The following is a 27929-nucleotide window of genomic DNA, read 5'->3' as shown; positions in this document are numbered from 1 at the left end:
TTTTCAATTACCATTACATATTTCAACAAAGCAGAAAGAAATATGTTAAACTTACTCAAAGATATTTTACATCTTATACAGTAAGGTCATGCTAAACTAGCCACTAATTTCAACAAATAGCCCTTCATTCATTCACACTGACACCTTCCTTTCATTACTTTACTGCATAGCTAAAAAAAAATTCATCCATGTCATGGTTCTTCCCTAAACTAACTATAATTTGATTAATCATGAACAAATTTGACCACACAGCTTGTCCACTATTTCATATTAAAACACAACTTACCAAAGAACTGGAAGCCTATTCCCATTCCTCCTTTTGTCTTATAAGCAATACCAGGACGAAGACTGTAGGTTGCTTCTTCTGGCACTGTAACAAACAAGTACTGTATCTCATATCCAATTGCAAAAAAATTGCACTGCACAAATTAACTAAAAGAAGAGGTAATTTGTAAGAAATCAAAGTTATAATATTAGATTTTGAAAGGGGATCCAGCAACTAAGGCTATATTACCTCAAGATCCAACCAATTTAAGATAAATAAATAAAAATAAATACTTTTAATAAAACATGTAAAACATGGCTAGTACATATTGTCTTTAGTAAAAATTAAATTATAATTAAATTTTTTTTAATAAAATTAACAATTCAAGGGAAAAACTAATTTCTAAAATACCTGTACTTAGAAAATGCAGCACTGTACAGATATAAGATATCCTTCAACTAAATGCAAATCAAAATGAAAATAGAAAGTAAATTATTATCATATTTAATAAAATACAGTAGTGTACTCAAAAAATACAGGAGAGTAATAAAATACCAAAAAAACAAAATACAAGTTATTCAATAATTAAAAGAAATCTATAAACCAAACCTGATAACAAAAACCTCATCAAAGAAATATTGATATTTTGGCTATGGGCACTAGCATCTTAGGACCTAAAAGGTCCATTTCTCCAGGAAACACCTCCTGGTGGAGTGGGGTGAAATTCTTTCAAAATATGTTATTTTGCAAGTGTCACATAAGTTGCCATGAATGATCTACTCATAAGCAACAGAGGTCCTCTTATCCTTGGCCATTGTCAGAGCTGAGGTTTGATTTCTTGCAGATTGTTTTCACTGCAGGAATCCCACCTCTACTGCCACTGGTGTTTTTATAATACAGGTGTTGACCATTTTACAGTGGGGTTAGGGGACTTCGAAAAGTCACAAACATGTGGACTGAGATACATTGTTTTGTGGAAAATTTAATAATAATAATAATAATAAAAAAAAACTTACGTACTAAGGCCAGCAACTCTAGCATGCTTGTAAAGGTCTCAAAAGGGTTAGATAAGTGTAAACAAATCTGCAGAGTAAACTCATTTAGTTAAGTAAGGTAACACCTACCATATTTTCCTCTTGTAGCCATAGTTTTCTTAAAATAATATATACAGTACCAGTAAATGTGAGGAATAAATAAAATAATACCAATAAATAAGGTAAAACAAAAATTACTGTATTGCCAAACCAGTAAATAAAAGCCAAATAAAAGTTTAACACAGTTGTCATTTGCAGATACTGTAATCGCTGGCTCACCATAGCAACGCAGACACCACCTCCGCTGATTCCCTAGCAACGCCCCCCCCCATGCCTACACCCACTCCCCCTATGAGCTATACAGTTAACTTGTGTGTAAAGAAATGTATATTCCCTTTACATATTCCCTTTAGGACAATTATTTCTTTTACTTTTTCACAATATGTACAGTATGTAGGATGGTGTGTGCATGTAACTGACTAAAAATACATGAAGAAAGTTATGTATATCTACCCGAAAATACGAGATGACAAGCAACCATAACACCAGTAGCCTGGTGGTTATAGTCACGAGTCTAACCTGGCTACAATGCTGCCAGCCATGTTAACAGATGCAAATGTAAAAAGAAAATTGTATGTAAATTTTCATTTGTATCAGGTATTTGTAGATTTAAAAATAAATGTTGCAGGTAGGGCATTAATAGATTGTAATGCTTGTAAGAGTTCAGAAATGATTAATGCTTACTGTATATCTCGGCCTATAAGACGGAATTTGAACCATCAAAAAATCAGCCCAAATTTAGGGGGTCGTCTTAAGCACCAGATATATAATTCTTACCTCTTAAATATTGCGGTTTAGCGTGTCAAGAGTGGTGATGGAAATATGGTAAACCACTCACAAGGTCCTACCACTAATTATTTTATACTGAAACTTACGTTTGGGAAGCTGGATTAAAATGAATACCGGTATATTAAAATAATAAAACTGTATTATAAACCTGTCTAACATACCGTAAAAGAACAATATACCCCGGTAATAAACACAGCTGCTATCATCACCCCCCTCCCCCCATTTGCCAGTGACAAGAAAGGGAAAGTGACCTTGACTGTGACCGCCTGTGGCTATTTTTAGCCGTCCTTGTGTTCGGAGGTGGTCAGTAATGCATATCTGTATATTTACTGATCATAATACTTATCTCCAATAAATAATTCATTTAAAATTTATTTTCTTACAAAGAATATTCAGTAAATGACTGCGTTAATTCTTGAAACTACCGACAGTGGTAAATTTAGAATATACAGTGGTCCCTCGGTTAACGAGCACAATCCGTTCTAGAAGGTTGCTCGTTAACCGAAACCATTGTTTCAATGGGTTTTTGGGTAATTGGTTCCAGCTCACCGAAAATTACCTAAATTCAACAAAAAAGGTAGAAAAGTACACTTACTTTGAGGTGTGTATGTAGAAGGCTCGTGGATGATGATGATGGGAATTAGAATGGGGATGGAGGAGAAGGGAGAAGAGAAGGCACTGGGGTGGAAGAGAAGTCACCCCAAGGCGCAATTTCACCCATAAAATTTTAGTTCTCTTGGTGTAATTCAAGATTATTTTCTTTAAATCAACACTGCACTGCATTATATATTGTCAATATGTAAAATAAATTTAAAAAAGACCAATAATTTGCTTGTAAACACAGAAAAAAAGCGTTTAGTTGAAGAGAGTCTCAAGCAAGATGTTACCTCCACTGAAAAGACACAAAGACTGACGCCTGTATGCTGTGTTGGCAGGCTGGATGGCGTGCTACAAACTAGTGACCCTACCTTCAATTATGTTCAATAATTGTTTAAATAACTAAAAAAATTAATATTAAACTTAAAATTATTGAATAGTATAAACTTCTTGATATTTACTTAAAGGGTAAGGAATTTGAGCCCTAGAACCGATTACTGTACTGTATTGGCGGACTAATACTACAGCTGGTGAACCGCCAAATGCAAGCTAAAACACGTGGAGGTCGGCTCGTAAGAAACTCGTTAATCGAGGGATTGCTCGTTAACCGAAGTTAAGAATCTTATGGAAGGTAACTCGTTAACCGAAATCTCGTTAACCGAGGCGCTCGTTAACCGAGGGACCACTGTAAATGATGAACAGAAGTCACGTCATGGATTTGGAGTTTGGTCCTTAATGATCACCACAAATGTCTGGTCAACTTCACCTACCAGGTATAATGGTAGCCTCCCTTTTTCGCAAAACAAGTACAATATATAATTAAAGAAAATACTTGCAGTGTGTTTAATATATTACAGTATATTATAAATAAATAAATAAACAAATAAATTGGCAAATCTATTTCAAGTGAAGGGAAATATTTTACTCACACCAACATTAGTTCCAGTTAAATAACTGACGCTAAAGTGAGTCACTAGTGTACACCAGCCGGTAAAATTTGATGCCAATACTTTAAGTGAATTGGCCTTATTTTAAATAACCAACCATAAATAAATGCAAAAAGGAAAAAAGATCAAAGGTGAGAAACATTATATTGTATGTATGTTGTGTTGTCAAAGGAAGAGAAACAATTGAAACTCTGCAATTGTGTGTAAATGAGGCAGAAAGATAGATCAGCAACCTAAGACTTGGTCACAATTTTCGTGATGCCATATGGAAGTAGGATCTACCATTAGACAATACTGTACATTATGCTTCCAATATCTTCCCAGGCAGTAGTATCTCCCTGTTTGGTAGCTGCCTAAAATTTTTAGTAATATTACTTTGATACAACATGATAAATTAGACAAACAATGAAAATAAACAAACAAAAGTTATTTACCAAGACCTTCTCTCTGAGAATCCAAAACCAAAGGATGTCAAACTAATATGATAAAAGGAAGGATAGACTATTTGTATGAAAATGTAGTCTTAGTCAAACATATCAAAGGTCCTGGGAACACTGGTTGTTAAATATTGATGATACATGAGTTCCTTAACCCAAATGAGAGGTCTAAATTTTCAGATATTCCATGTACTGTTTAGCAAAAAAATTACAGGTAACTAAAGTTTGCAGATCTTTGAGACAGTATGTAAATAACCAAGAGTCTAATGCATCATCAGTGTGGATATCAGTTGTATTACAGAAGATGGTGCTTTGATGTGAATTCTAAAATACTATGTATTCATTAGCCTTCAGTGATTTCAAATCAAATTCAAATAAAAACAATATGCTTGTCAATAATTTCTCTATTATTATACCTGTATCTTTTTTCCTGTTTGCAATAAGAAACCAGAACCACATTTTCCCTCAAATTATCACAACTCAATTTCCAACCTTTACCAGACACTGCCAGAGGCTATTTGCCAACAATACAGCAATTATTTATACTGTACATGCATATTTCTCTTGGATGACTTTACTCTCATTTCAAATGTTATACAACTGATAATTCTTTGTTGTTTAGTTTGCAAATGGGAAAACAACATGAATGATATTAAGTGATATTAAAATTCTTACCAGAACAGAACCAAAGCAGGTCTCTACGTAGAAATATGGTCAGATGAAGAACACCAAATATAGCTGAGGTAAAGAGCACATGAGAAGGGCCAATGGTTGCCTGTAGACGGACCTGAAATTTTTCAAAATACAAATGATATAAACCGCTGCACTACCAGAATGGGTTAACCATGCATGACTTTTTCCAGCTGTACTGGAAGAGAAATATCTGAAAGCAACAAATGATTTTAACTGGATATCATGACTTCTCTCCCACTAAAACTGCCCGAGATAAAAAATGAGTACATTCACCACTTTCCTCATCAAAGAAATGTTGATCCTTTGTCATTCAAACCTGGGCAACATGCACATGTATGTTTTTGTGTATAGGTGATGGAATGGTGTTTATAATACATGTACTGTAAGATAAAATATTTACATCTCTCTCAACCTCCCTGCAATTCGTGTTTGTTCCTCTTCAAGCAATTTTAATGTTTTTATCTCTCTTGCATTTTTATTGCAATTTCACTCAATAAATTAAAGTTTGCCCTAAGAGTGATTACCATCATTTCAATCTACCGGGTTTGTCTCCCGAGAAGAATGTTTTCTTACACCTCTAGCATTCTCAGTCTGCATCATCCAATTTTCCAATGTTTACAGCCCCCCCCCCCCCAAGTAATGTTAATGTTTGCAGGTCTCTCTCTCTCTCTTTCTCCTGCATTTCCTATATAGTACAGTATTTGCCCCCCCCCCATTATAAATTATGTTTTCACCTCTTCTCCAGTATATTCAGTGTCCTCCACCCCTATATTTAGAAAATCTCCCTACAATTTCAATGTTGCATATCGTCTGCTCTGCATTTGTAATGACTCCTTAACAATTTAAATATTTTCAAATCCTTCCCCCACTACCCTAGAATTTTCATTGACAGTCTAGCCATGTGCAATTTCCAATATTTGCATCACAGCAACCAACTTGCATTTTCAGTGTCCTTCCGGGAATGGGGGCTATTTTTACGGGTTCGAGAGATGATGTACTGGCCAATTTCTGGAACTTCTGAGAACATTTTTCCGTTACCCGGAAAATTCCGGGAATGAGGGATTTTTTTTCTGGCTTTGAGAGTCGTCGTCTCGTTACCCAGAAATCTCTCATTCCCGGAAGTGCTCTGCACCAATTGTTCCGGCTAACGGAGATATCACTATAACATTATAGTTCAATGATGAAATTATGCTTTAAGAAGTAAGAGAAAAAGAAACAAGAAATCAACAAACTACTGTACAGTACAGTATATTCATTAACATTTAATATGAGCAATAATTTGAGTTGAAGTTCAGCAATAATTTATTTTCATAATTCTTGTTACCCACTATGGCACACCTGTGACTGATGTTACGAGTTGGGGATTTAGAATATAGTTAAAAGTCTACCCAGATCCCAACAGGCAACAACAATAAAAAAACTTAAACAAACAAAGACAATCGGACTATAAAAGGGTAGACAAAGGATGCGAGTTTTTGTTATGTATAATAAAGTACCATAAATTCCTTAACAAAATATTCAGCTTTCTATAATTTACCCTTAACCATACTTAACCTAAACATACGCAACATTGGCTTAACAGTATATACATATTTATACAACATACAACAAACAGAAGCAAGTGGAGGTGGGAGGCAATATAAGATTACAAAATACTCAAGTGCAGTGCTGAGATGGCTGACGAGTAAGGCTGAGTATTGAAGAAGATGGTAGGTAGTCACTGTGCCGTAGGTTTCCAGGATAGGTGATCCTAGTGTGGTCACTTCCCAGAGTGAACTGAACTTTCCTCGATCTGGAGCTGATGAGAAAGACTTGGAGGAGGTGACGCAACAACCAGGATATGGAGAAGGGAAACCCCGGAGTGGTAACTAAGACTAGTCATACTCGAGTTTCGTCCCTAGATGGCATTGCTCGTGGTGCTGGGTAGGTAGATCATGACAATAGATGGCGGGGTTCGTAACACACCCCCCCTCCAAAGACCTCCATAGCGCGGGCGCGAAGGAGGTGATCACCTGGTGCGTCTGGAGAGTAGCTGCTGCATTTCCACTGGAGCTCGGGATAAGGAGTCCGCAATCAGGTTGTCCACCCCCTTTATGTGCCGGACTTGTAGATTATAGGGCTGGGTGAGGAGAGCCCAGCGGAGGATTCGCTGGTTGGAGGTCTTGTTGGTTTGGATGAACGTAAGCGGGTTATGGTCGGTGAAGACTAGGGTTGTTTGTGGGCGAGATTGGAGGTAACATTCAAACTTCTTTATTGCCAACACCAGAGCCAGGGCCTCCTTCTCTATGGTCGAGTAGTTGGTCTGATGTTTTTTCAACTTGGCGGAGTAGTATGCCACAGGGTGAAGGCCATCAGTGGTTGGGTCGGGTTGTAGGAGCACAGCCCCCACTCCGACACCGCTAGCGTCGATTTGCAGATGGAAGGGCAAGGTGTAGTCAGGGAGGTGGACTACAGGCTTGGAGGCAAGGAAGGCTTTGAGGCGGTGGAAAGACTGGTCGCACCTCTGGTTCCAGATGTAAGGGACCGCAGAACTGGTAAGGTCTGTGAGGGGTCCGGCCACCCTGGAGAAAATACTGCAGAACCGACGGTAGTAGCCGCACATCCCCAGGAAGCGCATGAGTTCCTTCCTCGTCCTTGGAGTGGGGAAGGACAAGATGGCTTTAACGTTTGCGTCCTTGGGTCACTCATTCTTCCCGGCTATTTTCTCAAAAGTCCTAAATGACCCGTCCATATCGGATTCATCAAACCCGGGAACAAGGGAAGAAGCATTAGCAGGGTTAAAAGCAGCTAGTTTCTCTTTTAATGCCACTTCTTTTGATTTAAACTCCGATGTTAAGGTGACTTCTGTCTCTCTCACCTGTAGTTCTTTCAGTCTAACCTCCTGCTCCAACTTGGCCTGTTCCAACCTTCCCTCATGTTCCAACTTGTACTCCAACTTGGCCTGTTCCAACTTTTCCTCCTGCTCCAACTTGGCCTGTTCCAACTCGAGTTCTTCATTTTGATTTGGAACTCGAACCTAGCTCGTTCTAGTTCTAAGGCGTCTACTCTTTGTGCTTTTTCTTGAGGGCTAGCCAGACCTGAGGCAACTTCTGAGTGAGGAGGGGTGGTGGATAATGGTTGAAGTTTCTTGGACATGGGCGTTAATCGGTCAACAGCGGATTCTTTTAAAACTTCTTGTTGAACCAACATTTCAAATACATGATTTTTTAACATTTCCTTAGTCAGTTGCTGTGAATATGGGATATTGTAATAGTTGGCTATTTCTTTCCATTCTTTCTTCAGGATATTAACACGCAATTTAGCTACGGAAGGATTTTCAATAAAATCCTGGAGATCAAAACCTGAGGTGGCCATTGTTGAGAAAAACCAGATAAATTAACTAATGGTCAAAAAGATAAGATAAGTGGATTACCCTAGAAAATATCACGGCAGTGGATAACCAGAAAGTCCCGGAAACTACCCAAGTTATACCTAGGGAAATTACACTTATGAATATTGTTCTTCTGATAAGATTCTTAGATAAGGATAAGAGACATGGAAGAGGAAGGGCGTATTACGGCATTAATATAAAGATCCGGATAAACAACCCTTGAGTTACTTGATTATTGACCCTGAATGAGATAATGAGAAGAACAATAATTGAGGCTTTATAATTATGGGGTCCTGGTAGAGCGGGGCATCCCAAGATATCACTTCACCCTAAACTAGTGACTATGGAACAGCCTACTCTGGAGCGAGGGTACGGCATTAAACAGATCCGGATTCTTCCCTACACTCGATAAGACTTACTACATGACTGCCACGTGTAATAACAGGTAAGCCTTATGACACTTGGAACCTAATATCCTATGTCTGTCACTCTTACTGTATGAAGGAACTTTAAACCACCGTAAAGCAATTGTGAACAGAAGTGACTGGGAGGAATAATTAACAAGGAGTAACAAGGGGGGAAGAAATATGGCACTTAAGGTCGGATCCTGTCACGGTCGCCATTTGTTACGAGTTGGGGATTTAGAATATAGTTAAAAGTCTACCCAGATCCCAACAGGCAACAACAATAAAAAAACTTAAACAAACAAAGACAATCGGACTATAAAAGGGTAGACAAAGGATGCGAGTATTTGTTGTGTATAATAAAGTACCATAAATTCCTTAACAAAATATTCAGCTTTCTACAATTTACCCTTAACCATACTTAACCTAAACATATGCAACATTGGCTTAACAGTATATACATATTTATACAACATACAACAAACAGAAGCAAGTGGAGGTGGGAGGCAATATAAGATCGCAAAATACTCAAGTGCAGTGCTCAGATGGCTGACGAGTAAGGCTGAGTATTGAAGAAGATGGTAGGTAGTCACTGTGCCGTAGGTTTCCAGGATAGGTGATCCTAGTGTGGTCACTTCCCAGAGTGAACTGAACTTTCCTCGATCTGGAGCTGATGAGGAAGACTTGGAGGAGGTGACGCAACAACCAGGATATGGAGAAGGGAAACCCCGGAGTGGTAACTAAGACTAGCCATACTCGAGTTTCGTCCCTAGATGGCGTTGCTCGTGGTGCTGGGTAGGTAGATCATGACAATAGATGGCGGGGTTCGTAACACTGAATATTAGTCCAATACAGCTGAACTGGCATTCATATACTGCAGAAGCAGGCTGGAGAACTGGCAAAGTTTGAAGCCTTCACGACAGTGTACATGCATGCATGCAGTCAAACATGTACACATCAGCAGAAATGTATCCAGATGTTCAGGCCACAGAAACATGGGATTAGCTAAGATCATTATCAAGTCAAGTGGTAATACCAAAAAATCTGGGGTGAAAACATCTTTGATTCCCTTGATCTCACCTCACCATGAGCCAGTAAACAATGGCAGTGTGCGATGATGTGAAACAAGAAATATAGAGGAAGGAACTATTACTCCCACATGTAGGTGTAGACACCTTGGCGTGTGTCACACTAATTGTAGATGGCACTGATTCCAGAGTCTTTACAGTAGGTGTGTGTCGGCTGTTTGTTTACATTTGGGAAGAAGACTGTGGCATGTTCAACCTGTCAAATGTGTAAAAAAATAGTTTCTAAGACAAGTACCAATGACTGTGTCATGTGTAGGAAAGACGAGAAGAATTATGACCATCTGAAATTCCATCGTCTTTCCAAAAATAAAAAATTGGTAATTCAACCCTCTCCTGCATGTAATAAGTTTTTAAGTTTCTGTGACCATGACAAAAGTCATATTCAGGAACACAACCCCAATTGAGGAATTAAAGTGAGAGTGTATATCTATTAATCCTCTATCACTATCATAATCAGTGAGTCCATTGTTCTCATCATTGATATCTTTTAGATCCAGATATACAAGTACCGTAGTATTTAAATTCATCATAATATTTATTGCATCATAGGAGAATTAACCTCACAGTAAAATGTAATATGGGATAACATAATTCCCCACAGATTGTTCCTTTCTATATCCTACAATTTAATCGGAGGCTTCACATCTTACCGATGAACTGACCTACCGTCTGCACAATGTTACACAGCTACATGATTATTTTGTATCTCTCCCATTCATATCTTCTTTCTGTCCTTCCATTTCACTTCTGACTTCCTTTTCCTACAACCTATCACCTCAGATGTTTTTCCCACATTCATAATCTAATCATTCTCTATTACAGTACAGTATCTTAAAATATCTGCCTGTACTATATTAGGAAAACATTTAATAATCCTGTATTTTGTATACTACTTACCCCATTTGATACAGTATTGTTAGTTATTCCCTTATATGTACAAAACATCTTCCACACAAGAATTTATTTACAATGTACCGTATATCTCGGCTTATAAGACGGAATTTGAACATTAAAAAAATCTGCCCAAAGTTAGGGGGTCGTCTTAAGCACCAAGTATAAAATTTTTACTTCTTAAATATTGCGTGTCAAGAGTGGTGATGGAAACATGGTAAACCACTCACAAAGTCCTACCAGGGAAAGTGACCTTGACTGTGATCGCCTGTGGCTATTTTTAGCCGTCCTTGTGTTCGGAGGTGGTCAGTAATGCATATCTGTATATTTACTGATCATAATACTTATCTCCTATAAATAATTAATTTAAAATTTATTTTTTTACAAAGAATATTCAGTAAATGACTGCGTTAATTCTTGAAACTACCGACAGTGGTAAATTTAGGATGAGAATGATTAACAGAAGTCACGTCATGGATTCGGAGTTTGGTCCTTAATGATCACCTACCAGTTATAATGGTCGCCTCCCTTTTTCGCGAAACAAGTATATAAATTAAAGAAAATACTTGCAGTGTGTTTAATGTATTACAGTATATTATAAATAAATAAATAAACAAATAAATCGGCAAATCTATTTCAAGTAAATGGAAATATTTTACTCACACCAACATTAGTTCCAATTAAATAACTGCCGCTTAAGTGAGTCACTAGTGTACACCAGCCGGTAAAATTTGATGCCAATACTTGAAGTGAATTGGCATTATTTTAAATAACCAACCATAAATAAATGGAAAAAAGATCAAAGGTGAGAAACATTATATTGTATGTATGTTGTGTTGTCAAAGGAAGAGAAACAATTGAAACTCTGCAATTGTGTGTAAATGAGGCAGAAAGATAAATCAGCAACCTAAGACTTGGTCACAATTTTCGTGATGCCATATGGAAGTAGGGTCTACCATTAGACAATACTGTACATTATGCTTCCAATATCTTCCCAGGCAGTAGAATCTCCCTGTTTGGTAGCTGCCTAAAACTTTAAGTCATATTACTTTGATACAACATGATAAATTAGACAAACAATGAAAATAAACAAACAAAAGTTATTTACCAAGACCTCTCTGAGAACAGAGGGATGGAGGGGGAAGGAAGGAGGTTGAGATAAGACGGCTATTTATAGCCTGTCTTTGTGTAGGAAGTCGACCACACTAGAAATAATTAATTTTATTATGGTAGTGTTGTGAGGATGTGTGAGTGGTGTGGGAGGTTGTGGTAGTGTTGTGAGGATGTGTAATTGGTGTGGGGGGTTGTGGTAGTGTTGTGAGGATGTGTGAGTGGTGTGGGGGTTGTGGTAGTGTTGTGAGGATGTGTAATTGGTGTGGGGGGTTGTGGTAGTGTTGTGAGGATGTGTAAGTGTGTGTGTGGTGGGGTTGTGGTAGTGTTGTGAGGATGTGTGGTGGTGTGGGGGTTGTGGTAGTGTTGTGAGGATGTGTAATTGGTGTGGGGGGTTGTGGTAGTGTTGTGAGGATGTGTAATTGGTGTGGGGGGTTGTGGTAGTGTTGTGAGGATGTGTAATTGGTGTGGGGGGTTGTGGTAGTGTTGTGAGGATGCTGTATGAGTAGTGTGGGGGCTTTGTGGTACAGTTGTGAGGATGTGTGAGTGGTGTGGGGAGGTTGTGGTAGTGTTGTGAGGATGCTGTAAGAGTAGTGTGGGGGTTTTGTGGTACAGTTGTGAGGATGTGTGAGTGGTGTGGGGGGGTTGTGGGAGTGAGTCATAACCACACACCACCCTCAACACACTACCTCTTTCCTGCATCACCATCCAACACTACCAACGTGCAACACACCTGGTCACCTCTACATTATTAACACCTATACTGGAGTTGATTGGGATCAGGTGCTGTGTACATCGATGTATTTCTGCCCCTGACACTGAATACGTCATCAACCTCTAGGGTCCAGGATAATATTAAGCCCTGGCACGGTGACTCCTCTCTCTTAAAGTGCATTAAGGTGATTGAATTTGGCGTCATCTAATCCCTAACTTCATAATGGAGTTGTCAAGGCTTCACTGTAATTACAATCTCCAGTTTTTTAGTTTCGTTTATTCAACTGGTATTATATCTACAAGAGTTATTTAACCAGACGTGGACATTTCTTTTTGTAAAGTCATATGTAGTATGAAATACAATATTTCAGTATATGAGTGTCATGTTGAGATGGGAGTGGTGACATTAGTGGGGCAGCTAAATGCAATTTTTCAAGAGAATCATGAAAATGGTGGTACAAGCACCAAATTTGGCATGGTAATTCTCTAATGGTTACTAGTCAAGTCTGCCTGATTGACCATTTAAAAATCCAAGATGGCGACCATTTTTCAAGATGACCGCCATATTGACCTTCAAAAGTTGATTTTTCTTATAGAAATTGATGTAGTTGGTCAATCTGGGTGATCTTGGTGTCGATATGTATGTTTTCAAGCATGCTCAGTTGATTTTTTATAGTTTTAAGTCCATTGTAACATTTTTATCCACATAAAATAACACTTTTAGTAAAAAATATAACAAAAAAGAACTTACTAAAAAAAAAGTACGGTAAACAGTGGGAACACAGTCCCACCACCGAGACGAGGTAACACTCCCGCCACCGATCGTCTCGTGTGAAGCAAGCATATAAATTAAAGAAAATACTTGCAGTGTGTTTAATATGTTACAGTATATTATAAATAAATAAATAAACAAATAAATCGGTAAATCCATTTCAAGTAAATGGAAAAATTTTACTCGACACCGACATTAGTTCCAGTTACCGGTAAATAGCAGACGCTTCAGTGACGTCACTAGTGTTTACACTACACCAGCGGGTAACATTTGATGACATTACTTGAAGTGAATTGGCCTTATTTTAAAAAACCAAGGATGGTTGGTAGAGGACTACTGAGTCAGTGGGTAAGTGTCACATTTGGGGTACTGGTCTTATACAGCGAATAGAGCTCAAAAGCTACTTTTTAAATGGAAATTTGGGGGGCCGTCTTATGCACCCCGACGCCTTATAGGCCGAGATATACGGTACTTGGAAGAGAATGACTGCAATACATCCTCCAGATCTTAGTCTTTACAACCTCTAGTCATAAATATTATAGATAAGCAGGATTCATGCCCAACATATAGTACTCATGCAACATTTATATAGCACTGTACTCTATTACAATCAATACATTTACAGTTATGGTAGAGTTCCAAATACTGTACTCTATAATAATTTTACCTGTGCCATGCATCCCAATACCATATTTTTCTTATTATGCTTCAAGATTATTATAGGTATGCAGTTTAAGGTTGCTGTCATTCCTGTTAATACTGTACAAGACATTTGGAATTTTAGTGTTCATTAAGGGTCACAAGCTTGTTACATATAGGTTAATATTACTGGGATTGCGTACTACTTGTAAAATGTGTACTAATAACTAAGTACAGTACTACTACAGTGGTGCACGTCCCCGAGAAAAGAAACTTACCTCCCACTCAGAACGGCTACCACCAGACTCTTGTGTGCCAACAACAAACATGTCAGGCATGTGATCCATTTCTTCAGGAAGCAAAAATGCTTCTAGGTTCATTGGTGGCTCCTATTAAAATGAAAGATTAACATATACTGTACTGTATTATTTAAACATGATAAAGACAACAAATTCATGCAGTGGAAATATCTTTAATAATTACTGTAATTGAATTATGGAAAATCAAGAAAATATGACAAATACAAATTAATTTATATGAACTCTTTATATGGGCCAATGACTAAACAATATTATTTAATACAGTACAGGTACTTGTACAACGAAATGCATAACTCTCCATCCAGGCTACAATAACCCTAAGCTCAACTGCTCTGTTAATATCTTCCTGGTATCCGTAAATACTAATGAAAAGGACCTGAGCATTGCAATAGACCATTTACTGAAAGAAACACTTGTAGGAACACCAGGGAACCATTCAACCAATCTCTAGGAGTCATGCACCACACCCTTAAATACAGAACATAAAAATATTGTTCAACGCTATAAATTCCCCATACATCCACAACTGGACTAATACAAATACAATCCAATATGGAGACCACACAAATAGAAATGACAACTTCCCTGTTTAAAGTACAGTACAGTGCACGATAATTACAATAATTCAAGAAAAAGGCACCTTGAATATCAAGAAAGATTAAAGGCTTTGTGATTGACAGTTCTTTACATAAACTGTCAGTATAACATTACCCAAATTATATCTAACATCCAGACATAAATATTATGACAGTAACATCTTTTTATGAGTTGAAAGAGAAACACCCAAAATCATAACAGTAATTAGAAAAAATATCAGTAAGACTAAAAATATACAGATTCAGACTTGTCAACTATTAAGTCAACAATAGGCGTTTATCAGCAGTGCATGGTTAAAAATTTCACGAGTCTATGGTTGTGCCCACCTTGCCATTCATGTTCCAAGTAGCAATAAAGATGTTAATTGTGCGGGTTGGGAAGTAGCGGTCTAACTCTGATGCCCCAAGCAGGCTACTCATCCCTCCAAAAAGATAGTTCCTGCGAAAAATTATGTAAATATAAATTTTTTGTGAAAATTCATGGCTTACAGTACAGTATAAGAAAATACATTTGGTATTTACTAGTTAAATAAATGAATGAATAAATAAATAAATAAACTTATTATTCTGAGATAACAATAAAATAATAACAAATTACATAATATGAAACTGATAATCATTGAAGATGCATGCCTCCAAAAAATACCTCATTAACCCAATAACTGCTGCATTTGGGAAATCGAGGGTATAATATTTAGAATCCATGAAAACCATATCAAACTTTATACTCATCATTGGTGGCGACTTACGAGTCTATGAAATGAGATGCAGTTTAACTGTCAACTGCTGAGCGATGGTTGTTGTGATGCAAAAGGTTGTTCTGGTGACAAAAGATGTGGTTGTGCAGCAGTGGGTTTTTGTAGTGCAAAGTGGGTGGTAAGCCCTTTCATAGACAGTGAGCCAGGCTGTGGCGCCAAAGGTGTGGGTGAGGGGCCATTGAGATTACGAGGAGGGGAAGAGGATGCCGAGGTATAAATAATAATTCAAAATCTTTCAAAGATGGTGATCAACTTTCCATGCTTTGTATGATTTTTGGAGCACAGCTTTAAAAGCATGACGCCAAATGCCAATCGTCTGAAGACGATGATGGCACGATTTGGGTAAATCAGTCTTAGATGAAGATAGCAGTTAAAGGGTGAAAAATGTCAGGAAGGCCTAAAAGGAGATGAAACACTTGAGTATCAATAATTATCTCCCAAGCACTTAACTAAGCAGAAAATTACCATAACTTTCTCAAAAGCAGGATCAGAAAAGTTAAGAGACCAATTGCCTTCACTCTATCGATGATAGGATTTACCTTTCTCAGATGTTATTTCACTCTTGGAAACAACATCTGAGAAAGGTAAATCCTATCATTTATCAGTCATTTCCCAAGGTATGACTCTAATTTTAAAAGACTGAAACTGTCTCAGAATCACTAACCATGGAAACAACCTATAACTATTGTATATGAAGAATACAGGCAAGCTTTCTATAATTTCCTCACACGGTCAGTGAGGCAAATCATCTCTAAAATGAAAACTTAGATCCACAGGAACCAAAAGACCTTACTCAATCACACCAAATAACATAGACCTAACGGTTGTCTCCACTGTCTCCACTGGAAACCAAACCCAGCAGAATCATGTTCAGGAGTCGTCAAAATATCTTCCTGTTTACTAGAAAATTAATTCCCACCATAAGGTAAATCATTCCAAATCATTAAGGTATGTACAATTGTCCCTAAACAGAAAATAAACTGAATATCAATTACCACCAAATTGCCACATTCCCTATGTCAAACAGAAAGGTTTGGTGCCTTGCCAAAATCCCCATGAGAGAGAGGACTCCAGTCACCCAAACCTCATGACACCAAAAGCAAACAACCCCTAAATTAAGTAAGCTATGTAGGATTAAGGTCAAAGACAAAGATTCCTTCATATGAACTAAACAAAAGTTCAATCAAAACTTAGCATAGAGCAACCCACATCACTTGGATAAAAATTGACCATAAAGCAAAAACCACCAAAATGTTCACTGGGAAAACCTTAGGGTCAGGGGTTCACATATCCATGGGTTGCTGTAAACTGACATCACATTATACACACTGGGCTAATGACAGATACAACAAACTCACTTTTTCTTAGCATCCACTGGTGATATTAATGGCAATCCATAAGAAAGACCAATGTTGTTCAGTTCATCTAAGGAGGCTGACCGGCATGTCTGAAGTGGCGAATCTGGGAGATTTTGACTCTAGAAACCCAAGAAGACATTATCACTAGACTGATGAATTTCAGTGAACCAGAAATATTTGTGACAATATTTGTGACTCAACAAAAATTGCAAAAATTACCCAGGAGAGAATTTAAATCTGCTTTTTTCTAGGATATTCGTGTGTGTGTGTGTGTGTAAGGGAGGGTATGGGGTGTGTTTAGTAAACTTAAAAAATGAAATGAAAATAAAGGTAACAAAAGAGTGTTTCAGTGTTCCAAGTGAAAGTAAGTACGTACTGTATATGAGAACATCAATCAAGAAGCACACACTATATTGAAGAGAGTGAGAAAAAACAAACTGTTTGGCAGAAAGGTGCAGGAGGTTAAGTGGAGAATGCTGGGGTACAGCAAGTGAGTACGGTTGAGTGTATAAGTGAGGAAGGAGTGCAAGGGTGGATCCAAGGGGGTCTTGGAGGTCCGGATCCCCCCCCCCGTCCCTCCCTTTTCACCAGAAAATTCCAATACTTTTTTAATGTAGTACTGTACTGTACTCAAGCATTCTTGTACTGTATAGTAAAAAGTAATTACTATTGACTTCAGAATATCTCCTAATATCAAGTGCTCATGGCTTCAAAATGGCCTCAATTGCCACATTCCCCCACCCACAACTTCTTTGATATTCCTGGATCCACCCCTGGAGTGGAGGGATACTGTAAATTAAGAGGTAACCAAGTATAAAGAGAGTAGGGGGACACTGATGGAGTATGTGGGTTGATACACGAGAGGAGGAACCGAGTAAAAGTATGAGGGATGGAGAAAGGAGAAATACATGAATAAAAGGAAGAAATGTGACAGTGAGAGGATAGCATGTACCTTATACTGAGCAATGAAATATATATATATATATTTTTTTTTTTTTTTTTTCTGGATGGGCAACCCACTGTTTACAGAAAAGTAACATGTTCAATACCAATTATCTTGTACAGTAATTTCATGTAAAAAAAATTAGCTTTCACATACCTCCTGTTCTTCATTTCCTTCAGAACCATCAGTCATTTTCTTGTATCCATACCATGATGTTGAACGACCCGTTAACCCTTCTACCTGTCATACAAAATTAATTTTATTAAAATAAACCAATATATTTTCATTTTATTATAAAGTCATGTTCAACTAACAAATATTAACAAAAAGTTCAAACACTTAAATTTTGTAAATACAGTACTGACTTGAGAAGGTACCTGATATCTGTTTCTCTGGATGTTTTATTCAGAAGGAATGTCTTGTGTTCTTCACCAAAACCATTACTATGGCCTTCTTCACTACTACATCTGATACTAATTAATGCAGTTATAACCATGACCTAAAATTAAAGCGGGCAAGAACTAGATATGCATTGTGACTGCATTACTCACCTGCCACAAGTATTGTGAAGTTTAAGCATAAAAGAGCTATATGTACCTTAAAATTATAGACAATCAACTAAGTCCTCTTTACTACTGTGGTCTTTGCAATTGTAAATTATATATATATATATTTTTTTTTTATTCATCTTATGTTAGATTACAATGATTATGAAAGTTGGTCACAAATTAATTTCTTGCTAGTAAATATATCCTGCACTTGAATTCATTATGTCTTGGTACAATATTTATTCCTAAGTTACTAATTATGGAAAAATTTCTTTGATGTCATGAAAGCAGGTCATGAGACCATGGATTTACCTAGATACTGAAAAGGCTCTATGCTTCTACCTGATGAACCAATTTTATAAGTTTGAACCAAATTAATCTCTCTCTTCTCAAAACAGTGACTATATTAAGTATATTGTATATGTTGTATGGAAGAAAGTAAAATGACAGTCACTGAGAAAAATTCTAAAGAAAAGAATTATGCAAGCTGACAGAAGGTTTAAAAACAGAAGTAAATAAACTGTCTTAGTGAGTCACATGTCTAGACAATATATTGTATAGCGATGTGTAGTTATCTCAAGTACAGTCCAATCAGCATACTTACAGTAATAAAACTTTGTTGAAGAAATTTTATGACTACAGGGACGTCCTATCCAACTTTGTTTCTAAAAAAATAAACTTTGAGGTGAAATGGAGCATAAATATTATTGTCTAAGTTTATAAAAAACTGTAAATTGTTTAGTACAACATGGTAAATTATGAGCTTAGGTGATGACTTACGTTCAGATAAAAGAAACAAGGATATGAACTCTGCACACACGATGCTGCTTTAAATGTTTGGGAATAATGTGCAGCTCTAAGTGACCAAGTAATTATTTATTGATGATGCTTTCTTATGGTTTGAGAACAGTGGTGCTGTACCCTGTATGTGAATTAAAAGGTGATTTATTTCTCAAAAGAATTGTTGAATGTTAATAAATTTTAAAGAAGGAAACTAAGAGTACAGTACAGGCGAGTTAAAAAGTAATGGAAAGTGGACAACTTGAAAAGAACAATGTTGACATGTGTAGACCAATATATGTATCCATAACAGCTGGTGGATTACATCAATAATTAGATGCGTGGATTGCTCTACTGTTATTGGGAGAAAAAAATGTACGGTAAATAAACGGAAAACTGATCCTCAAATCCATTTCATGGTAGAGCCTAAATCAGACAACTCAAGTGTAGCTGGACAAGTTTTCAGGTTTTTACCCAACTGTTAATTGGAACTACTGTACTGTACTTAGAAAATTAGCACAAGTTCGTGTTGCATCCCTAGTCCTTAGGTGCCACCTTAAGGGGCAACTTACACCTGCTTATAGTGTTTGTTAACTCAAGTTACAGATTAATTTGTTAATGTTGTTGTTGATAATGAAAACGAAACATAATGCAGTACAGTAAGATTTGTTACATTTTCTTATAAATCAAAAAAGAGTTAATAGCTCTGTTAAAATTAATACAAAATGCCATAACTACATACGTACAGCACATATCATCACTTGTGTGGTGGTGAGTGTCTAGTGTGTGGTGGTGAGTGTCTAGTGTGTGGTGGGGAGTGTCTAGTGTGTGGTGGTGAGTGTCCTGTGTGTGGTGGGGAGTGTCTAGTGTGTGGTGGTGAGTGTCCTGTGTGTGGTGGTGAGTGTCTAGTGTGTGGTGGGGAGTGTCTAGTGTGTGGTGGTGAGTGTCTGTGTGTGGTGGTGAGTGTCTAGTGTGTGGTGGGGAGTGTCTAGTGTGTGGTGGTGAGTGTCTAGTGTGTGGTGGTGAGTGTCCTGTGTGTGTCTTGATCACCTATCCATGATCATTTGTGACAAGTAAGGATAACACTAGCCTGCCCTCACCCTTCCCAACTTCACTCAGGACATCAGTTCAAGTCACACTGAACACCTACAGCTCACGTTTCTCAAGTAACTGTAAACTTAACCTATGTGGTAATGTTTCAATCTGTTATTTTTAGGTGATATAAGATTTTTTACCATGGTTTATCATGTGCATCCTTGAGAAAGCAATTGCCATTGACTGCAGATCTTTTAATTATTTCTTCAATTTTATATTTATATTAAATAAGGGAAATAATGTAATGGGGTTACTGGAGGTCAACCAGATTCTACTGCACCCATCCACCATGGTTGCCTTGACCAATCCCCACCACAATCACCAAAGTACTGTATTTATAAGTTCAATTTGCATTTCTTTTGTGTAAATTAATTTATATTAAATGTGACAATTTTCCTTCGGTAAAACATATACTCTATATTTTGTGTGAAAATTCATGCAGTATTAGCAACTAGGACTGAATTGCAATAAAAGTCCTCAGATATGATAGTACAGTACTGTAGAAACAATTTAGCTGCCAGCAGAAATGGTGGAAACATGCCAGCACCTGATCAAGTGCTAAGGTGATTGGAATGTGTGGTGTTATTCCTGTCATCTGGCTTTGTAAGTGAGCAACAAATGAAGGTTGTGAAGCACACATGATGTGCATGGCAGCATATCTCCTTTAGTTGGAACAATCTTACCAAGTATTTAAGAATCCAGTACAGTGGTCCCTCGGTTAACGAGCACAATTCATTCTAGAAGGTTGCTCGTTAGCCGAAAAATTCGTTAACGAAACCATTGTTTCAATGGGTTTTTGGGTAATTGGTTCCAGCTCACCGAAAATTGCCTAAAGTGAAACAAAAAAGGAAGTAAAGTACACTTACTTTGAGGTGTGTATATAGAAGGCTCCTTGATGATGATGATGGGAATTAGAATGGGGGTGGAGGAGAAGGGAGAAGAGAAGGCATTGGGATGGAAGAGAAGTCACCCCATGGTGCCATTTCACCCATGAAATTTTAGTTCTCTTGGTGTAATTCAAGATTATTTTCTTTAAATCAACACTGCACTGCATTATATATTGTCAATATGTAAAATAAATTTCAAAATGACCAATAATTTGACTGGAAACACAGAAAAAAGCATTTAGTTGAAGAGAGTCTCAAGCAAGATGTTACCCCCACTGAAAAGACACAGAGATTGACGCCTGTATGGTGTGTTGATAGGCTGTTTGGCGTGCTAAAAACTAGTTTCCCTGTACTTAAATTATGTTAAATAATTGTTAAAATTACTAAAAATTTTAATACAAGACTTTTAAAATTATTGAATAGTACAAACTTCTTGATATTTACTGAAATACATAGTAAGGAATTTAAGCCCTAAAACCGATTACTGTATTGGCGGACTAATATAACAGATAGTGTGCAAGCAAAAACATGTTGAGGGGCGCTTGTAAGGAATTCGTTAATCGAGGGAATGCTCGTTAACCGAAGTTAAGAATCTTATGGAAGGTAATTCGTTAACCGAAATCTCGTTAACCGAGGCGCTCGTTAACCGAGGGATCACTGTATGTTTAGGAAGGACAGACTATTTCTCTAATACCTTTTTGCTTAGTTCCAGTCAATAAATTGGGGTTCTGTAGCCTTGGGTTTTCACCCCTTAAACATGTCTGGCTATACATAAGAGTTGTCGAAGATTTGCATCAGGTTATAAAAGTAGTGTTCTCATCCCCATAATAATCTATACAAGAATATAAGTAAGAATGCTGTATTGGATGTGTTTTCAATAAGCTGCTCAGTACTCTGGTTCTGTAAGTATAGTTGTCCAGCAGGTTTATTTTAAGCATTTTGTGTCTCATGCATGGGTACGTGTGAATTTGTCCAAGTGCAGAAGTGCAATATGGTTCACAAAAGCTCGAAATAGGAAGTATTCTCATATTAGTCATCCCTGCACCCTGTTTTCCCCTACACAGCTTGAAAAATAAGTGTAAACCAAGAAAGATTAAATGTAGTACTGTACCATAAGCAGCCATGGAAAATCATTACTCCTGCACCACTGTATAGTATAGTATGCCAAAGTACTGTACTATACTGTTTTGGGATGAATAAGCCCTTAGTAACCCTGCTGGAGCTCTGCACCTATGGGAAAGCCAGGGGCAGGTTCTCTACCTTTGTCTCTTGTTGTGCATGCATAAGTGCATGCAAACACCTTTATACCTCAATGTAGTAGGTACTGGAACAGAAGGTGCAAGTAAGTGACTAAGCAGGGTAGAGGTAACAATGACTGTACAATTTTGAGGCACAAGAATGCATGAAGGAAACTTGGGAATTAAGCCATGCTGCTATATTCTGAAACGTGTTATACAGTATATTTTTCACTATTAGAAGCTATCTCCTGCAGGGTATCTGAAACCAAGAGGAAACACAGGTTCTCTCTTCGTGAGATCTGGTTTATTCCTACTGCTTCACACAACCCAACATTTCCTATCAGCACTTCATCCATTCACATAACCACTTGACACAAAGCTATTCTATCCACACACACACTGCTGCTGCTTCCTGTTTCTCCATCCATATCATTTTTACTATGCTCTATGCCTAGTCCATCCATATCCTTGGTCCTCTCCTTCCTATTAACCACAACAGATTTGTACACTAATTTGACTAATCTTTCACTTCCCACTCTTTCAATATGTCCATACCACTTCAACTAATCCTGATTAGTGCTCTGTCCAAAAACTTATTTTATTTCCACATCTTATTTCTGTGATTTCTATTCACTGCATTCTTTTCACCCAAAAATATGATCTCAAGTATTTTTTTCCTAAAAAAATAATGAGGGGGGGGGAGGGGCTCAAACTTGTCAAGCAGTTCAAAAATCCTTGGCAAAAAACAGACAACACACATCAATGTCTATTTTTTTTAAGCTGCATGGTAATATGAGGCGTTGGGTGGAGAAACTAGCACAAGCGTCACCCAGGCCACAATCATGTTTATGACTGCAAACCGTTCTTAAAACACCCTATTTTCATGAGGTGATGGATGAAATGCAAAAACACCACTGCCCATATGGTTAAAAGTCCATAGACAAAAACCTGACTCTGGTCCATATCCCATCGAAGCGACTTTTTGACCATTTTTGCGTGGTGAATGTAGCACATCCGCCAAATTCTTTGTGTGAAACATACAGCCTTATGTCATAAGGCTCTAAGTGGGTTTGTGGGTTTGGGGTAAGAAAGGAGTTTTGTGGTGGAGGCAGCCTATCAGCAAGCAGAACTGCATGCCTGGCAGGGCTGGTGGCGCACTTTTTTCAGTCCTTGTCTTGAGACTTGAGTGTGGAGGAGGTGCATCTAGTGCTAAGGGAGCGTGCTTTTCTTCATTATTATCGCCGTTTGCGGTTGTGTATTGTCACTACACAACAATGTCAAGTGATAGTGACTATGCTGAGGCCCAGCCTGAGCCCTCTACATTAATTGGAGGCTTCTCTTCAATAATGTTTTATTCTCAGAAGCCACCTCAGGAGTTGGTGTCCCAAAGCCTTGTGACAGTGAAGCCTCCCACAGTGGAAAACCAATTTAGGGTGTATTTTTGTTATGATAATCAAGATTGGAAAACAAAAACATTTACCTGAGCTTTTATTACACAACATTAAGGAAACATTATTATTAGTTGGGTTGGGTTAGGTTAGGTGAGGTTAACAGTATCGTTGCAAAAAAATATTTGCATAATTTACAAACATTCAGCTTCAATTTAAAACAAACTGCAACATTCTAACTAGAATACTTTCCGTGTTATCAATTTCTGAATGCTGCAAACTTTGAATGCATTTCCTGACAAAAAATGAGAATGGTGCTTGTGCTAGTTACTCCATGCAACACCTCATATTATTTTCTGTATTTCAGTGAAGCCATCATATACAGTACCACTTATACTGTAGATGAATAAAGGTGCTGTCTGACCTGAATCTCCATTAAAATCATAACATAATTACTGTAACCTATTTACAACTGTTCTGATTTGCACTTGCTTCTCAGGAATGCAACCCAAGCATTTAATCAGGGTACAGTACCTCTGTACAGGCAGTCCTTGAGTTATGAATGTTCGACTTACAAACGGGATCCTAATATATTCATCACAAAAATCTGTTCCAATATCAAGCATTTGCTGGTACAGGTACTTATCAACGGTCAAGGTAATAAAAATATTTTTTTTTTTTACTTTACTTTGCTGCTTAACATCACTTTATTTACAGTATTTACAGGTAAAGTATTGACATTATTTGTTATATAGGGGATATTATTGTTGTTTTGTATAAGCAGGGTTGTGTTTTAACCTAACCTATGGAATTAACACTGTTCTGACTTATGAACAGACTGACTTACAAACAGGGTCCAGGAACATAATTCATTCGTAACTAGGGGGCTGCCTGTATATTGCTTCTGTTGCTTCCAATATAATTATTGTAACTGGAATCTGTGCTGCATAGCCACAATATGTTAGCTCAACAATTCTCCTGTACATCCACAATTCCCTCTCTCTAACATTGCTCAAAACACCTTATACTTTCTTTCTCTCTTCGACTCTGATTCAGTTTTTCACTTACAATTCCATTTGCTGACACATACATTACATTCTCAGATATTTGAAACACTCTCATTTCCTTCATTCCATCTTCATCCAAACATTACACAACACATTAAGTTCACACTAATTATGACAGCACCTACACTGCGGTGAGGTAGATTCTGAATTATTGAGTGAAAGACTCTCACATTCTCAAATTCAAAATACAGTACTAATTACAAAAACCCGGCAAATGGAAATGGAATTCTCTCATCATGAAAAGCTGCCTTTCTATTTACAATACAAGAGTGAAAATATTAATAATATGGCTGCAAAAGTAACATAAACCACTTTACATGGTAAACGAAAGGAAGGAAAGATGCATAGGTGGTGTTAAGGATAGGTGCACCCAGTGTTTAGCAAACTACTGTAGACCACACTCTTAACAGATTACACATGTGCACACATACATGTGCAGATACAATGTTAAAATAGTCAATTTACAATAACTCATACAATATTCACCCTCAATATACAATAAATTGGGATTGAGCCTGAATCTACAGCTCAGCACAGGTGACTCCATTTACAGTTCACAAGGATTGAAAACCCAAGATCTGGACCCATAATGTGTATAACTGTTACAGTATTCAGTAAACATGTGTAGTCAGCTAATGAATCTAGAAGGTTAGCCTCTGAATCAGTTTATCCCATTTTTTTTTTACCCTTAGGACCAAAGGGCATAAATTGGTAGCCTAGTTTACCCAAAGGATAAAGTCTTAGGGGTCCTACCACTGTACAGTACAACTTGGAATACTTTTCAATCATCACAATTTTACCATAACCCCATGATCAAGGTTCAATCCCTTTCAGTTTTCAATTCACTTGAGTCTCCCAAAGGAAAGAGGGAGACAATGAGAGGAATTACCTGATCTGTGCTTATTTATAAAGCATCACACCATGGGTAACTCTAATTACTCAAAGCAGGTAAGAAATAGGGAGGGCAAGGGCAAAGGATCTTGCCAACTCATTCCCTTCTATTCTGGATTGATGTGAGGGATAAAGTAAGGCCAAAGGTGATACCAAGCACCTAAGGAAAATGTTGAGTTGCATATGCTTGACTGCCTTAATACTTATTACAAATGATTTGTTCCTGGAGACCCAAAACTAAATTAAAGATTCATTTAAGTGCATCCTGCTGAAAGTGAGCCATCTTCCCTAAACATTGACGAACAGCTTGAAGTGGAAGAAGAGAATGAGGGGGTGTCATTGAACCGTTTCTAAGCTTTGATTCTCAGGGAAGAACTTCAGACTCAGTCTAAGAATAACCCCCAACATGGAAGAATCAGACAAAATAAATCCTTCTTCCCTTCTCATAGCATGAAGCAGAGGCTCACCTAATGGTTGTGAGTGCTTGAAGAAAAGCAGGCCTCTAAACCTGAAATTCCTTATAAATAACTGAATACAGTACAACTATAACTGATACTAAATAACCGCACACCACTCTAATACTGTACATGCATACCCGGTATATAATTTTGGAAGAGGCTAACGCCCATATTATTAAACATCTTCCCTTGAAGAGGGTCGTCATGTTTCAACCCAAGTTTTAAACTAAATGAGTCCTGAGGGACACCGCAGTACTGTACTTAATGGGGTGGTGTGGCGGTAGGATTAACTAATTCCAATATTATAGATTAATTTTATTGGAATTAGTTAATTTTACTGCCACACCACCCTGTTAAGTTCTGTACTGCGGTGTCCCTCAGGACTCATTTAGTTTAAAACTCGGGTTGAAACACGACGACCCTCTTCAAGGAAAGATGTTGTTTAATAATACGGGCGTAAAATGATTCATAATCTCAAAGAAACTAAGACCTAAAATTCTGCAGAACTGCAAAAAACTGTCAACAGAGTGCACCTCATATCATTTTCTGAATCATATGCAGAAAATGTGTTGTCTTCATATGCCATTTCCCCCCTAAAAAGGAGAATCCGCTCAGGATGATCTGTAAAAAAAAAAAAAAAAATTCTTTCCTTGTCCAATTCTTGTTTTATCATTACCATTTTTGGGGAGATGCTGCCACAAAAGAAACGAGAGTTACAAGGGAATTACCTCTGCTCTAAGTACCTTAACACCAACTACCACATTTACAGTATGTCCAAGGAACCAAGTTGAGAAGGCTTCCTCTCAGTGACTGTGAATCCTCAGATCAAACAAAACTTGGCTGGCTCATTCACCTACCGGGTACACCTTATCAAAAAAACAAAGAGTGGCTTTTTGTAAACTAGATAATCAGATGAAATCCCTTTAGCTGGTGAACCTTACTCAGCAGATCAAGGCATGCCTCAAGAATACAGTACAAGTATCTATAACCAGAGTTGTCATAGTCCTTCTGATGGGTTCAATTTGACAATCACAGAGAATTATTAGTTGCACAGTGGTAGAACTCTTAAAACTGAATTCTTTGGGTAAATTGAGGTTACCAATGTCCTGTTGGTCTCAGAGTAACATTTGGGAAGAATTGATTGATTCTGAGATTAATTTTCTGGATAACAGCATTTAACTGAATAAACATATTTATTCACCAATCACACAGGTTAGGGGTCAGAAACTAGTCAAACTCCATTTACTGTATGTTGACTTGCCCAAGGTGTGCTTAATCTATAAAATTCTGTACTGCATACACTTATATAATACCTGCCACCTCGGATGATTGTATGGGAACCAATGATCTGCCTTACATTGTGATGGGAACTGATTATCCTGTCAGGGTGAGGGCAAGGGGAGAAGAATAACTGTACTCGGCCATGAAAATAACATGAACTTTACAGCTCTTTTCTACTGTATGTCTCCTACATTTTCTTATCCATGTCAACAGTGAATTAATGCAACAAAATATAAATAATACAGAAAATGAAATGAAATATGACCTAGAAATATAACCTCTCAAGATGGATGCCAGTTTCTGTGTAAGTCTCTGTGTGGAGGTACTAGGTAGATGTAATATGTAGGGAGGTGGCATGTATATATGGGGATGGGATGGCATACTTGAGGAGATGGAGTGGGTGGGGAGGTGAAATACATAGCGAGACGGAATGTTTGAGAGGATAAGGAGTGTGGGAAGGTGGAATGTTTGGTGAGGTGGAGTGCATGGAGAAAGGTAATGTGTGGGGTTG

General features: G+C 37.6%; 1 protein-coding gene across 1 annotated transcript in view; it reads right to left on the bottom strand.

The window, feature by feature from the left end:
- LOC121874680 overlaps positions 1 to 27929 on the bottom strand; it is a 102890-nt gene that overhangs the window by 9073 nt on the left and 65888 nt on the right. The window contains exons 5-10 of the mRNA XM_042378923.1: positions 17942 to 18025; positions 16843 to 16961; positions 15054 to 15165; positions 14089 to 14199; positions 4805 to 4916; positions 287 to 370 (exon numbers count right to left, since the gene is read on the bottom strand). Of these exons, the coding sequence (XP_042234857.1) occupies positions 287 to 370; positions 4805 to 4916; positions 14089 to 14199; positions 15054 to 15165; positions 16843 to 16961; positions 17942 to 18025 (622 nt within the window). The remainder of the gene's footprint in view (positions 1 to 286; positions 371 to 4804; positions 4917 to 14088; positions 14200 to 15053; positions 15166 to 16842; positions 16962 to 17941; positions 18026 to 27929) is intronic.

This window comes from Homarus americanus, unplaced genomic scaffold (assembly GCF_018991925.1).
Source record: "Homarus americanus isolate GMGI-L3 unplaced genomic scaffold, GMGI_Hamer_2.0 scaffold34360, whole genome shotgun sequence".
NCBI lineage: Eukaryota > Metazoa > Arthropoda > Malacostraca > Decapoda > Nephropidae > Homarus > Homarus americanus.
This window is presented reverse-complemented; position numbering and strand designations above follow the sequence as displayed.